This window comes from Littorina saxatilis, linkage group LG3 (genome assembly GCF_037325665.1).
Source record: "Littorina saxatilis isolate snail1 linkage group LG3, US_GU_Lsax_2.0, whole genome shotgun sequence".
Taxonomy (NCBI): domain Eukaryota; kingdom Metazoa; phylum Mollusca; class Gastropoda; order Littorinimorpha; family Littorinidae; genus Littorina; species Littorina saxatilis.
This window is the reverse complement of record NC_090247.1, coordinates 72,863,474-72,879,637: the sequence shown is the minus strand read 5'-3', so window position 1 is coordinate 72,879,637 and position 16,164 is coordinate 72,863,474. Positions and strand designations below refer to the sequence as shown.

The window sequence follows — 16,164 nt, the reverse complement described above, 5'->3', positions numbered from 1 at the left end:
GTTTTTCCCCCTGTAATGTACTTTCTGTGGTATGATTGCCAATAAGTAATGGCTTGTTTTATTTCAGGTTGTGTGTATTAAGTTGTATCAGCTTGTGCAAAAGCGAGTATTGTGGAATATGGAGTTTGGTATCTATCGTATGTGCGAAAGAGTGTATTGTGGAATATGGATTTTGGTATCTATCGTATGTTTGCATTGTAAATGTAAAGTGTGCTTGGAGGTTGGCTTTTCTGAACTTGTGTGCAGAATTTGATTCTCTGGTGGGCAGATAAGGTAGAGTCACCGTTTAGCGGTACGCAATGATGCATGTACCAGAATTGGTGATTCAGCTTTGTGATTTCCACATGAAGAAACATTGTTGCAATCAATGTTTAACTCTTGTTTACATTTTGTATGCACAGCTAACCCGGGTGTCCATATACAGTGTACGCTGCCTGCCAAACGTTTTGTTTTTGTGATTGTGTCATGTGGGTAAGGTGGGCTCTGGACTGAGAATTCACAATGAATAATGAGGCTATTGTAACCGCAAATGCCTCAACAGCATCATTGTGAAAGAATTTGCCCTAAGATAGGCACTGCCAAACCATCTTGGAAACAATGCACACTGTAAGAGGTCTGAGGAAAAAAAGAAATTTCTAGGAAATGGTATGCATCAAGATGTCTGCCAAAAGGCAGTGCTGCTGGAACTAAACTGTCCACCATTTTGTGGAACAAGCTCAAATGACCATGACTGAACTGAACAAAGTTTCTGGGGTCCTTGCTAATGATTTGAAGCCTGGACGAAGGTGTTTGCGGGTAGGTGTGCACAATCACTTTGGACAATCATCTTGATTGCCTGGATTGCTGCCGTTTGGTTGTTGGCCTCCTAATGTTGCCAGCTCGCTATATATCGTGTTCATTATGGAGTTGTACACTGTACAATAAGATTTTGTGTGTGGTTGTAAACCACGCTCAGTGAAGCCTACCGGCGTCCTGGTTGCAACGGAGATCTGGTGGAAAGACTGCGATACTTAAAACATTACACAAATGTCTTTATCATAACAAAAAATGTAATGACATTTTTTTTCCAAGAGCAACACACTTTTACAAGTTGAAGGAAAAGTACAGCCACGTTTTGCCTAAAAACAATAAAGACAATTTGTGGCCAACTCGTTTATTGTCGTCTCTTCTACATGTATGTGAGTGAGTGAGAGAGAGGAGGTGTGTGTGGGACATGGCAGCTGGAACTTCTCAATTGTCCAGTTAACACATGCGAATAATTGATGGAAAACAAAACACATTTTTCAAGGTTGGTCATTACATGTATTTCTGTTGTCACCACATTTGCTTGATGAAAAGCTACATAAGCAAGAGATAAAGAAATAAGTTGGTTTTCATCCCCTGCTCTGTCCACCTTCCCTAAAAAAAATAGATAATGAAATGGAACATTAATAACAACAAATCACATCGCCAAAAAAAAAGGCATAAAAGTAAAACTCCATGCAAATAAATCAATGATTCGTGCTTCATCAAACTCAGTTTCACTGGATTGAAAAAATTGAATAAATAAAACCCATACCAATTTAACGATGCAACAAAATAACAATAAACAGGAACCCATATAAACATGAAAACAAATTCTTTCTTTCTTTATTTGGTGTTAAACGTCGTTTTCAACCACGAAGGTTATATCGCGACAGGGAAAGGGGGGAGATGGGATAGAGCCACTTGTCAATTGTTTCTTGCTCACAAAAGCACTAATCAAAAATTTGCTCCAGGGGCTTGCAACGTAGTACAATATATTACCTTACTGGGAGAATGCAAGTTTCCAGTACAAAGGACTTAACATTTCTTACATACTGCTTGACTAAAATCTTTACAAAAATTGACTATATTCTATACAAGAAACACTTAAAGGAAAAGTCCAAGGTTTTTAAATATCCCCCAAAACTTGAAAATCGAATGCCAAATGTTACAAACATCTCTGGAAAAATATTTTAAAAATTGAAAAAAAATTGTTGTTGTTGTAGTTGCAGATTTAGTGTTGCGGGGCTAACCAAGACAAGTCGCCTGGGGTCAAGTAGTGGTCACGTGATTTTTGGTACACTGTGACGTTGGTACACTGTGACGTCACAAGTTATTGTGTTGATTCTACCACTAGTACCAGCTTGATTTTCACACAGAAAAGTCACCACTGTATGCCCGAAAAGAATGCCTCGGTGGAGGGCAGCCGCAAACAGCAACAACTCGTCAATGTTCCCAGCCATTTCATAGACATAGCACACTTTCCCTCACAAAACTCTGAGTCTCTTGTGGAAATGGAAGAGATGTGTGCAGCACAAGCGTGCAGATTTCAAAGTGTCGGGCACTTTCTGGACACAGATTTCGCAATTTTTCTGCAGCACAAAAGTTGGCGTTTCATCCCTGAAACAAATGTTTTGACCACTGGCAGTGTCTTCCCTTCATAAAAGTCCGGAAAGGGGAGTATTACGCGAGGCTGGTACAGTCGACGAGCCATCGAAACTCCGAGGCGACATACGAACAGCGGATTATCTCACAAGAAGGAATGCGTTGAAGGTCAGAGTACATGCTTAAATTATTTTCATGCATACACGTAAACATTGTTTTGCTGCGCAGCGAATACGAATTGGTGCAGAACAGTGTGTCTGGGTCCAGCTGATATTCGCTGGAGTACAGATGCGCCACAGGCTAGATCTACAAAGTTACAGAACGGTCTGAGCTGAGCTAAGAGCAAGAGTAAAAAGTAGTCAGGGTTGTGGACACGTAAGACAGTGTCACGTTATCTATTCTATTCAGTCGCAAACTATCCCCTGATATCAATTCATGAAATTGGCAGCGTTTGCTGGAATCATGGCTTAATGCTATTTTTACCAGATCTAAACTTTTGGTGGATGTGCAACCGGTAAGATAAACAGACACCTGCATGCTAGAGACAAGAAGATTACGAATTGTGCAGGGAATTAATCTTTCTGCATTGACTGAGAGACGCAAAACCAGTCTAATTGCTACAACATGGATACACATCCAGACGACTTCCAGAGGGTGTCTAAATGTTCAATGTACTGTATAGATCAGAAGCATACTTTCGAATTGATTTATACTCACACTCATTTTCTCTCTTCTTTTACTTCCAGACCTTTCATCATCACTCACGGCCACTGGTCAGAACAGGTCACTAGACACTGACACCGTGACCATTCCAGATTTCCCGGTTCTCCGTGATCACAACGCAACTGTTGACCAGTCCTGTTCCTACCGTCCAGAATCACCACAGGAGAAAACCAACGTGCCATTCATCGTAAGATTTTTGTTTTGTTTTGAAAATTAGTGCCTTATTCTAGCTTTGCAAAAAACGAAAAAGTGTCTTTGACAGATACCATCCAAATAATACGTTATGAAAACAAGTACAAGTTCATTTCTACTCATGTTAATCGTTTATGCTTTCTGTGCTGAGCGACATATGGATTGAATTTCTTTCGTTACTCACCTCCCGTCAACCTGCAAAACTATATCTGTCGAAGTAGTTTCAAATAAAGTCAGTATGCTTCCGAATAAAAAATATAAAAAGGGTATTTTCTGAAAATAATGTTTAATTATAGACCAAAACAAAATATTCACGAGTATGTTGTTGACCTGATGGTCTTTATGGTAGACAGCAAGAGTTGCATGTTCAAGACGTTTAAGCAGTACATTTGAAAGAGCAAGGTAATTTAAGGTGGTATAATTTTAATGGTAGGTTCCACTGTGAGGCGACATGGAGGGTATCTTTGACGGACTCATTCAACATTCATACCCATGGGCCATGCACATCACCTCAAACACATAAGCTTTGTTCTTGAGTCAAATTTATTGGCTTCATAAATTTATATTGTGAATTTTTGTCCGTTTGGCTTATCTGTGAATTTTTTCGAAAATATCTTGCGATCTACGTACGCATAATGTAACACATGAAGAAGAACATAAACAGTTCGTCAAAAGGAATCTAATTTGCATTTCAACCCATGTGCCTTCCTTATTGTTAATTTTTTCTTCATAAAGACTACTTGAAATAAACAAAATGTTTAACCATTTCAAGGCCTCTGAACACGTTTAAAAAAAATGCAGGTCTTTGCTCACTATATCAGATCTGCCAAGGCTCAGTTTACACAGGTAAAATCATCTGTCGACTTGAACACATACCAATAATCAACAGCCTCACTGCTTCTTGGAGCTGGATTTTGTGTGTGGAATGAATCACACATGTGGCGTTTTAGAATATAATTCATAGAAGATGTACATTCTCGCAGAAAGGCTTTAATTTAATAATTCGGTCTTCGTGATGTTCTCTTAAAATAACTAACATGTGTTCCCTTTGCCGGACCTCTGAACCAGTTTTGTGAGTATGCAGGTTAAACTCGTGCTTTTTCTGTGTTATCAGTGTATTTCTCATCCAGGCATGGATGCCTCCTCTTAAATGGACAGCCCTTCGACAGCCCTTCCCGTGTAAACGATTGGGTTCAAAATCTCAAATCTTACCAGGCTTTTACATGGGATGTGGCCATCCTTCCGTTTTGAAAAATACCAGAACTCAACACTCTGTAACAGTATGAGTACTCTCTTTGCGAATGTAGAATTTTATGAATTAATTTCTTAAACGCCACACGTGTAAAACATTCCCTAAAAAATCCAGCTCCAAAACCAGTCAGGATGTTTATTCCTGGTATATGTTCAAGTCAAGAGATTTTTTTCTCCATGTAAAAGTCTTCGCAGATCTGTGTAGTGAGCAATCCTGTTTTGGAAAAGGACGTGCCTTTATGCCTGTATAGACGGTTTGATTGTTGAGATACCTGGTGGCAATGACCGCACGGGTGGCAAGAGGTAGTAATGCACAGATGACAAAAAACCGACCTGCATTTAAAAAAAGGTTAGGAGGCCTTGATAGGGGGAAACATTTTGTTAATTTCCAGAATCTTTATGAAGAAATAATGAACGAGAAGAAAGTCTGGTCTTGAAGTAAATGCAAATTAAACTATGTATACTTTTGACAAACTTTTCTGTTCTTATTCACATGTTAAAATGTGTGCAGAGATCGTTAGTTACTTCCCCAAAACCATGTTTCAGGCAACAGGCAAACGGAAAATACTGAACACAAGCTATGCTGACCGGCTCATGGACTGACTACCTGATGCTGGAGTACACCAACAGTGGAAAAAGTCTGGAACAAAACTTGTTGCAGAATGTGAACCATGTACCGGACCACATGACAACTCAGTATCTTCAAACCACGCAGGAATCTGTTCAACCAAAGATACTAGTTCAACACAGTCACACGATTTGTAAAAGTATATTTCAGCCTTCTGTAGCTCAGGGAGTTTGAACCCCACTCTTCATCCGTTTGGGAAAGTATTTCTGATTGTTTTGACTGCACAGGTTGGTAATGGTACTCTGATGCTTCTGCCTAGAAACCCCACTCGCTAGCGCACCAGCTGCCTGTTATGGGTAAGCGACGTGCCTGTATTTCCTGCAAAGCAAGACAGAATAAAACAGCAGCTTAGTTTGAGCTTTTAAGACATTCGTACCAGAGAAAACGTGTACGTGTTTGTTTGGAGAGGGTGGATAGAATCATAAGACACGCTGTGTCTATGTGCCGTAGAGCAGGTTTTCAAATTCATGCTGAAGCACTGTGTGATCGCTATTTTTTTGGCATATCTTACCTTGATTTCAGATAGACTGGGAACCGAAATGAGGATGTTCACATGAATAAACTATGCTGATATGTATGTGTTTAAAAATAAAGAATAGTTTTAATGATATATGATGGTGTGGGTTTTTTTTTAACCCAATGTGATATTTTCGTATTTGAAAACAAATTGTACACTCTGTTGTCAATTTTACTTTCAGTTTCAGATAAATAAATCTATCATAATGGAAATCATCTGTTTGTGTTGTGTTACTTACCCATTTTGATCAATGTTGAGTCGTCCATATTCCTGTGTGTACGCATAGTATGCAGTTTGAAGGTAGTATATGTCCGAGCAAACATAGGAGGATGTGCTGTTAGGCTGTCTATCTCCTCATCCAGGTTTTCCAGATATTTGAATTTCGTTCCCTCTTGGAGTTTCTGCACTGACACCTGATAAGCAAAATACACGTATCACTCTGTGATCATGGCAAAATGCATCATCTGTATGCCCCGTTCAAAAATTACCTTGAGATTCTAAGGTATACACATAAATTGGAGTGGATCACAAAAACAACACGAACAGTAGTACATGTATATATTCAGTTTAAAAATTCATGCAATGAGAGTCAATAACCCGATTTAACCCCAGGTAGATTCAGGGTCCCACTGACTGAATCTCATATGGTTGCTTTTCGGCACACACCACACATTTTTAATGGGACTGTGAGGTTTTGTTAATACAGTAAAATATATAGTAGCAACGTACTGTCTGTTCAGTGTTCGTGACGTTTGAGAATACCGATCTATGCACTAACGCATTGTCTTTTTGTAGTGTGACTGTCCGATATTGCGTACTCCTAAAAATCAATAATCAAAAAGTTTGAACTGCTGTAATCGTGTTTCAGCATATGTCTGACACTGACAGTGCTTATTTGCTTCCAAAACGGCTTGCGATATCACACCATCAGCGTTTCGCCACTGCTCAGAAAATCTTATGATTTCAGATCTAGTTTGAGATCGGAAATCACGTGTGCTCGTTTAAAAAAACTAAATTCATTTATTACTTCCCTTTGACCGTTTCGCAAGAAAAATGTCAGGATCACTATTAGATCTAGTATTAGCACATGAAAGCAGCCCACCGCCATTTCAAAAAAGTTTCACTGTTTAGTGGTGTCGATGTCATGTAGTGTCTTACTGTCGCAAATAAAAATACCAGGATAATTGCAGTTTTGTCCGCAAGAAACAGACTTTGCGCAATGTTAACTTGATGTCTACATGTTTCGTTGTGTGACTGAAGAATTACTCAGAAAGATAAAATAAGGATAGTCGCGTGTGAACATCACTGTGGAAGCATTTATTCTAAACTGGGCAGCTCAAGGACGAAATCCTTGATTAAAGATAGGAAAATAAACAACACCAGATGCCTGAAATAATAGCATAAATCCATAATCTTTACATGCTTACAGATCTGTGGAAGCACATCAACTGATCTGTGAAAAACACACCTGACTTCGATCTAGCATGCACGAGGTAGCGACTACAACATCACAACAAAGAGAATCACATACCATTTCGTATTGCCGCTTATGCTGGCTCTGTTTCAAGCAGTTCCTTGTGGCCTCGCCAGCATTTTGACGACGAAGAGGCTCAAACGGGCACGCTAAAACCTCAGGCTGGCTGAAAACCGGTCCGTATTCCACTTGTCTTCCTCACTGCTTGAGCCGGCCATATTTGTTGTTCAAGGCTCGTGACGTAGCACACGTATGTGCACAAGGTCATGAGCCAAGACTGCGCGCGCGATGGAACGATTCAGAACAACCAAAAACGAGTCAAAGTATACTTTTTGGATTTCTGTGTTCATTTTTACACACGCATTTGTGGTTGATGAATTAAGAGGGTCAACGTATCAAAAGTGACCCTAAACCTTGGACTTTTCCTTTAACAAGGGTAAAAGGAGAAACAGAATCCGTTAGTCGCCTCTTACGACATGCTGGGGAGCATCGGTTAAATTCTTCCCCCTAACCCGCGGGGGGTATGAAAACAAATGATGACAGTTCCATCTACAAACTCACAATTTCCTTGAAAGAATTAACAATTAGTAACACAGCAAGTGCACTGACAGTCTTGTAAATACCCGATTCAAAATTCAGTACAAATATCTTAACAAAATAATATTCTCTTGTACATTAAAATAACTCACAGAAAAAACATTTCATACTTGAATGAATAAATAAATTAATGCACTTTCATTTTTCTTTTTGAAACAAGCTGCCCTCTTCAAAAGCAATATGTATCAACAGTTAGAAATTCCCAACTGAGCAACAACAAAAAAACAACAACAAACACATCTTTAAAGCCTATCCTGATCACATTGTTGTCATCTTCAAATGAGCAATAAAACAACGATTTAAGTAGACAAATTTGAAGGTCAAGAAAAGTAACACGAAGAACTGGTGACATGAAGAGTCCATGGAGAAAGAACCAAAACAAAGACAGACACCGACAAGACACAGAAATAAGGCATGAATTTTAAAGATGTCCTTTGCGAAAGACTTTGCATGGAATTGTTTCGAAAAAGTTGGGATCCAGGTAGAAAGTTCTAGTGCACAGCTGATCTCAAAAGTACAACACAATTATTTCCGCAATAAGAGAGCACATAGAATAGCGCCCATAACTGATTCGGTCACGTCACAAGTCAAGCTAAGTGCTTCAGTACAGCAAACATGCAGTTTTCAGCTAAAAAAAGTTGATGTACAGACTCAGAAACTGTAACCATGTCCCACCCCTGTGTCACCACAATGGCATGTAAAAGACCTCGGTCATTCTGCCATAAGTGCAGGTGGCTGGTTACACCTAAACACGCATACAAATGGGTATATCTCATCTAAAGTCGGAATAACGCCTGGGAACATGCCCCAATTGCTTTGCTGTCAGGGGCTAAAATTCAAATTTTTACATCAGCCACCGCTGTTTCACCTGTTCAGCTCACAACCACAACTTGAGCAGAAGGGGTCTATGTCGACCAAAAGTGGGGGATTCCCTGTTGGTGGATTTCCTGCAAGCGTTTTTCCTGTAGACGGGGAATCCCCCTGGGTGGATTTCCTGTAGCGTTTCGCCGATCTCGCTGAAAGTCACGTGATGCCTAACGACATCGGTATTTCTTGGAAATATCATTCCGTTTTGCAATTTTTATGGAAAAAAAAGTTTTAAATCGATAACTAAATGAAAGAAAACGCAGCTAAAATAAATTACTTGCAATAACGACATGCTGCAAAGCGTTCGATAGTCATTTCACTTCCGTTTGATGCCATGGAATTACTTCAAGTTTACGAGAGTGAAAGTGAAAGCAATTCAATCAACGAGAGTACCAGCGATGAAGCATGTTTGCTTAGTTGAATGCCGCACACGATTTCAGGAATTATTTAAAAGATTTTTCCTGTCGAACCGCCATTTTGGAAGGGGAAGTAACGCTAAGGTAATTCAAATCGGTTAACGGCAGTCACGCGATTGGCGCGAGATTACCTACAGGTAATCCACCCAGGGAGATTGCCTGTAAACAGGGAAAACGCCTACTACAGCAAATCCACCTAACAGGGAATCCCCCACTTTTGGTCGACTTTTGGGGAGGTGGGCCAGTGCACTACCTTTTTTTTAATTTTCAATGTTTTATTGTGTCTGAATGTTATTTTATGAAAGAAATGAACAAATGATGACAAAGAATAGTCACTTTTTGTATTTTCGGTTGCTGGTTTTTGTTTTACGCGACAAAAACAGTCAAAATACAGACAAAAGTGGAGTACAGGAGATACACGGATTTTCATCAGATGTGATTGTCACACTTCTAATTATTGTTTTATTTTATCCTTCTGGGTATGCTCTAGGGGATTACGAAGCAGATCTTGTTTATTATATTTATATTTGGAGTTAGGAACACTTCTTTGTTACAACTGTCAAACTTTAGGGTAACGCTTGCGAAATTATTTTTTGAAATAATCTGGATATGACTATAATAAAATTTCAGCAAAATCCCTTCGTAATCCCCCAGAATGTTATATTCTGCACAAACTACAAAAGAAAATATTGCTCTAGCTAAATTACAGCCAGAGAAATCGCGTAACCCAAGACGTAACCGTAGGCAAAATGGCTGAACTGAGAAAAACGACATTGAAGATTGAACACCACAGAAACACTATTGAAACAGACACACAAGGACAAAACTGTGTTATGAATGAACAGCTTAGTTTATTTGAATTGCAAACTACTTAGCCTTTAGCACGCCAGCAGAGAATTTATGCGTCCATCCCTTCTTTCCCTCTGTCAACCAGCATGGGGATACTGCCCCAGCGCTAAACGTGTATCAATGAACCGATTCTCGTTTGTATTTGCATGCGAGAATAACGGTATTTTTAACGGTAACTTACTTGAGCCAGAACGAGACTTATTTCCTTCCGTTATCTCGTCGATTTGTTGGTTTCCTCGAAGTTTTCTGCTTTTGTTTTTACATTGATACAGAACTTTGGTGCTTCGACAAGCAAGATGGAGGATGATGAGTTTGAAACTTTCGTTTGAGTTGTTTTTTGACAACAAATCGTACGTGGAATCTGAACGATTTACTGAGGAAGCTCTTCGCAATGAACTGTGTATCGCGGTGAAGAAAATGACACAGTTCGTCAAGACAGTGACGGAATTTACGAAAGCGCAGATTGATACGAACAGTTGCTGATCCAGTTTCGTTCGGGAAATGGCAGGCCCAGCAAACATTACCGATAATCTGACTGATGTTGGATACTTTCTCCTGTTTTTGTTTTTTTGCGTAGCAAATGCTCAACTTGCTTGTCGAGGAGATACTGCACAGAAACTGACTCAAATTCAGCGCAAAGCAAGCCAGTGCCGAGACGTAAAAAGTGTGCTGCATGGCGTGTTCGGAAATGGCGACCTGTGGATCTGCGTGGAGATCAAAGCTTTCCTCTGTATCGGAAACACCGACAGAATCCAAACTTTGGCCTAGTACCAGCGGAACTACTTGTTGTTGCTAACCGAACCAATAAAGACATTGTCCTCTTTCTTATTTCGAGCCGATTGTTATCGTATCAAAGGTTGTTTCTCAAGGAAAAATTCGCTTTCGGTTGTCACCGATCGTTTGATGTGTAACCAGGATGTTGTAAAACCGAGTGAACTTCGGGTGTTCCCGTCATGGCCGAGAGTCTCTTCGGTAGTTTCCGTATGCAAAATTCGTAAGCTGAGCATGCGCACTCACAAAGTAAACTGGTTCCCGATTTCGGTTTATGACACGAACCAATGGATGTCGAGTACCTTCCAAATAAGGACATTTCCGTTCGATTACGATTGCTGCCTTTGCAACGGACAAGTGGCTGAGTGAATGGAACATTCATCAAAACACTGATGTCATGTTATAGGTCAAGAGCTGCTGCGCAGTTTCGTATGTCGTGAATGCACTGTTTTGCTGAGGACAAAGCCGTAACTAGCCTTTGAAATGAGACATTTTTTGGCGGGGGAATATCGACTACAGAAGACAATCAATGCCACACATGTTCACATTTTGTCTTTATTGACAGATAAATAGGACACTTTTGACAAAAACACCGACACACATGGATGATAGGTATGTTATGGAAACATAATCTGCTAAAATACCCAAAACAGTGTTTTGAACGATTTGGTCAATTTTGCACTGGCCCACCTGCCCTTAACCCCTTCAGCTCAACTTGGCGCCATTACTCAGAGCTCAGTTCTCAGATCAACCCTGCACTAAAACATGCTACAGAATACACCAAGCAGATGACTGCTTCAATTCTCCTCCGACTCGGACACTTTCTCAACATACTTGTTGAGGCGAAACTGCAAGTATTTTTTCAGAGACGGAGGCAGAGGCAAAGCAGCGACATCTCGAGCATCAGACATGCTGCTAAGGATACAGGAACGGCAAAAGTTTCTCAAAGACACGGGATTCCTGATGTCTATGGAGCAGAGAAGCTGAGCCTGGTCGCTGCTAGGCAGCATCACATGCACGCGCGTATCGCAAGGGGAGAACACAATCTGGAACACACTGACTGCCTCCGAGGGATCCCCGGGGTCAAGGCTCTGGAAATACTTCGCTATGCATGAAAAGTTGTCCGCGTCAAAGACAAACACGCGAGCGTACATTCCCCCATGCAGAGAGTCCTCCACAAAACAGCACAGAACAATGCGATCCGCATTGCGACTGTACTCCGCTTTGCACGAAACTGTCTTGAACACCAGTAGAGGGTCGTACGCATCGTCGCTATCATCGCTGTCCTCGTTAAAGTCATCATGGCTCAGCGAGTTTTCCGCCACTGAGATCTGACTAGCGCTAAGTTGCCCCAGAAGCAGTGACTTCTTGAGAATGGTTGTTTCTGTTTCCTGGTCCCTGGAAAGCACGAGACATTTTGTGCAGAATTCCGACACCTGCATGCTCACAAGCCTTCGTGGAAAGCGAGGGTCAAACAGCAGCATGCACAGTTTCCGGTCTTGGAAGCGAAATCGATCTGTGACATCAACCGGGTTATCCACAACTCCCATGGGTCTGGTGGGGCAGCGAGCCCTTGCCACCAAAGCCAAGGAAGCTGTGTGCGCTCGAGCGACCACCCGCGGCAATCTCAACAACATCATGTGCAGGTCTGGACTGAGACAGCACTCCACCGACCCCATCAGAGCGTAGGAACGACGGAAATGACGCACCGTGTCGCAGAAAGCAAAGCATGTTTCTTTCACCAGGTCTATGACTAGAAACTGAATGTAAGGGTTCTTGTGGGTGACGAACTGCGACACCAGGATGTTGCCTTGACGACAGATAGCTTTGGGCCATGACAGTACCCTCCCCTGGATGATGTCTCCAGACACCTGCACCTGTCGCAGAAGCTTGAGATCATGGTTGTCCACAGGCGGCTGGTACTCCTCAGCGGTGATGACGCATTCCTTGTTCTTGGTGGTGACGCTGATGTTCCACAGGCTGCCATCCACCACCCCGCTCCAAGGCATCCTGCTGACACACAGTGAAAACGTTCAGGGGAATCAAGAAAGGTTAGTTTATGTGACCTTTAATTGTAAACAAAACACAACAAAAACCCAACCTATGACAATTTCTTGGCATGCTCCTCTCCGAAATGAAACTTGACATTTTTTTGGATTTGAATGCTTTATTTACAACTCTTTCCTGTGTCAGGGACCCACATACAAGCTCACATGTATGTATAACAGTACATTAAAATTTGCATGTAAGGTTCTGAAAATGTATAAATGCACTATATACATCCCTTTTGCTTTTGGCTACAGAGGGCTTAATTTGTACCCTGGCTCCCTGCTATAGGGACATTGCCCTAAGACCTTACTTAATTGCCTCCTCCCCCCCCCCCCCCCCTCCCCCATACCCTGCGCGTATAATCTTTTTTTGAATTCCTCTGTTTTTATATGCCTGCATTAAGAGAATGGTGGGAGTGATGTTGCCTATCAACATATATCAATACGGAATAGGGTCATGCATTAGTTACTTTGACAGGTTTTTAGTCAGCCTTCCCTCCCCTTCCAGTGTCTTGAATTCCTTCTTTTGGGTCAATTATGCATCCTATTACATCCTTTTCCGGGTCATAAGGCCGACTTTTTGAGTTTGACCCCTGATCCGTCACTGACCCCTGGGAAGAAGGTCAGTGTCTATATAGACAAGGCAACCCAGCTATCACAATGGACCTGCCTTTGATCTCGCCGCATACAGAGCACACATATTTCCACTCTGTATTCTTCCTTTGATGTGCCGCTTATTTTCATTCTTACCGTTTGTTACCGGTATACTTTTTCAATTTTGGCCCTATCGGCCCCCTGCGCCCAATGGGTGACTGGATTACAATTTGTTTAAAAAGAAGGCGTGCGCCATATGCGCTGTAGCGCCTTGTAACCCGGAAAATACGGTAGTTAAAATGTGTACACACAGGGGTGTTGCTAGACATTTTCATGTTGGGACATTTGTCAGAAAGCTTTAGGACATCTTGGAAAATGTTCGGCTTATATGTTGGCTCATCCAAACACCGCAACATTGAAGCACAAGTCTGAAGAGGGGAACACCAATGCATACAATCATTGTCTTAGGAACACAGATTACAGGGGCGGAGCTGTTAAGCCGGGGGGGGGGGGGGGGGGGGGGGGGGACTGCAACCTGGGGTCCAGAGTCCTGAAGCTGAAGACTTTTAGCTATTTTATATTTGTGGCTTATCCTTGATTCTAAACATGATCAACTGGTGTCAGCAGCCACTCATTATTTCTTTTAACGTTAGTATTAAATAATGGCAATTTATTATCTTCACTGATATCTGCTCCCAACGTCATATAGTATGGTTAGAAGGAAGACATGTCTCATACTGTCACAGTTAAACAAATAACTCCCGGCTTTACAGACAGAAAAAAACAAAAAACAAAAATCTTTTTTTTTGGGGGGGGGGGGGGGAGGGGTCAGGAACCCCTGTAACAAACCCCCCTCCCCCCCCCCCCCTAATCCGCCCCTGGATTATATGTTCCATACTGCATCTGAAACAATCAGCTTTGCTGATTTAACTAAAACAGACACCAGTTCTCTGAAACTTTTTCAAACCTTTAACTTTAAGTTCTTGAAAGTAAAACTCTTCTGATCAAAAGGTCGCTGGTTTGAATCCGGGCCGGGACGGACACGGGTCAACTTTATGTGCAGACCCAGAGACGGTATCCATCTCCCACCCCCCGTGTCACCACAATGGCACGTTAAAGATCTTGGTCATTCTACCATAAGTGCAGATGGCTGATACCACCTAAACACACATGTACATCAAAAGCCGTAAGGGCGTAAAACTCGAATCGTATAAACCAATTCATGTCCAATATAGGCAATTAAGACCTGACGGACAATAAGCCCCTTAAAATTTACTTTTTAAAACTCTTTGAATCTTGTGCAAATCTTGACAAGCCTTGGGAAACACAACTGGTAAAACACCAATAAAAGACTGTGTAGGGTAAGCCATTATGCTTGAAAACCACGATTTGGAGGACGCTTTTCATTCTCTGGCTCAGCAGATTTCGATTCGCGGTGACTATCGTCTGCTATGTCGTTTGCTTCGATCGACTCGAAAACACTAAGTCTAAGCTTACTACCACTCACACTGACACTGTCCACATTCCCGGTCCCGTTGCTGTCATTTTGTCCGGAATCACTTACCTTGGCGAAGGGTAGCAAACCTTGGCCAATTTTTATTTTTTTATTTTTTGGTTGCGACATGATGTTCAAATCCAAATCGAAAGCACTGACTGACTGATAAACTATCGCAAACTGGCGGACGCAAACGCTAAGAGTGTGGTTTCCCTTGTCCAAGTCACGTTTCACTCTGGCATCTATATTTTCGTCAATGGCTTCCGTTCAAAACATTGATGTTTCGTTTTTGGTATTCGCGAAGAAAATAAACGTCAGTCAGTTGACTTAATTTTACATCGGCAGCAGTTTTAGTAATCAAAGCCTGACCAATAAAAACAACTGGACAAACATTGGCCGATTCAGGCGAATACTCTTCGGACATTTGGCCGATAGGGACATGAAAGTTTCGGCCAAAGCACACAAAAATCGGCGATGGGCCGACCCAAACGACACCCCTGTACACCTTTAACATAGGGAAAGATACCAGCAAAATATTGAACACTTTCCGCTTCAGCATTTCAGGCTATCTCCCACTTTAGAATTGTGTCAGTTCAAGTTCAATTTCAAGTCAGAAGCATTCAAAGTGTCTTTCCCCAAAATCAATATTATTATTATTGATGACAACATCACACCAGAGACATGTATACATACTCTTCTTGCAGCGTGCGCAAAACACAGCCTCTGATGTTTCTGTTTGTGTTACTGCAATATTGGTCTGAGGCAGGTCACGTCGACAGAAACAAACATGCAAGGAAAAGCGGACACACGAGAATGAATAAAAATATGATAAGTAAGAGCGTGATACTAATCAGTAACTAGATGAAACTAACACAAATGCCCAACCCACCTGTGTGTATGGACTTCTGCTACAATGACCTTCACCTTCATAAATATTCACAGCGAAAGGTCAGTGACCTTGCCTTATTATGATAGTTTTTATCAATATATGATTGAGGTAAAGTGCTGGAGGATCATATTTATGGAATTACATTTAGATGAAAACAACATAAGGATTATATGCAGAGGATTTATAATATGCTGAAAAATAGGAAGTCCGAATGATAACCCGGAAGTGTTTGTGTTGACCTTCTGAAAAATGGCGTCAGGTAGCACACGTGTTTTTGCACTTATTGTCAAGCTCGATATTCCCAAGCTGAAATGCAGGCAGATTTTGTCATGAGACGGAAAAGTAGCCATTCGACATTCTATACATGTTTTTGCACGAAAGACAACATATGTTTTCTGCATTACACTGCCGTCCGTCCAGTGTGTGTGTGTCACTGTGTGTTTGAGTGTGTGTGTGTGTGTGTGT

At 41.4% G+C, this 16,164-nt stretch overlaps 1 protein-coding gene across 1 annotated transcript; it reads right to left on the bottom strand.

Moving 5' to 3' along the window:
• Window positions 1–1,277: 1,277 nt before the first annotated feature.
• Window positions 1,278–15,738, bottom strand: LOC138963221 (uncharacterized). Its single transcript, XM_070335280.1, has 4 exons — window positions 15,700–15,738; window positions 7,231–12,683; window positions 5,938–6,112; window positions 1,278–5,500 (listed from the first exon to the last, which is right to left on the bottom strand). Exon 2 carries the CDS (start codon window positions 12,680–12,682, stop codon window positions 11,471–11,473), a length of 1,212 nt encoding a protein of 403 aa, XP_070191381.1. The 5' UTR covers window position 12,683; window positions 15,700–15,738; the 3' UTR covers window positions 1,278–5,500; window positions 5,938–6,112; window positions 7,231–11,470.
• Between the last annotated feature and the right edge of the window lie 426 nt (window positions 15,739–16,164).

What these genes read in the sequence shown, in the direction of transcription:
- LOC138963221 (XM_070335280.1), bottom strand. Translation starts at nt 12,682, where the DNA reads ATGCCTTGGAGCGGGGTGGTGGATGGCAGCCTGTGGAACATCAGCGTC.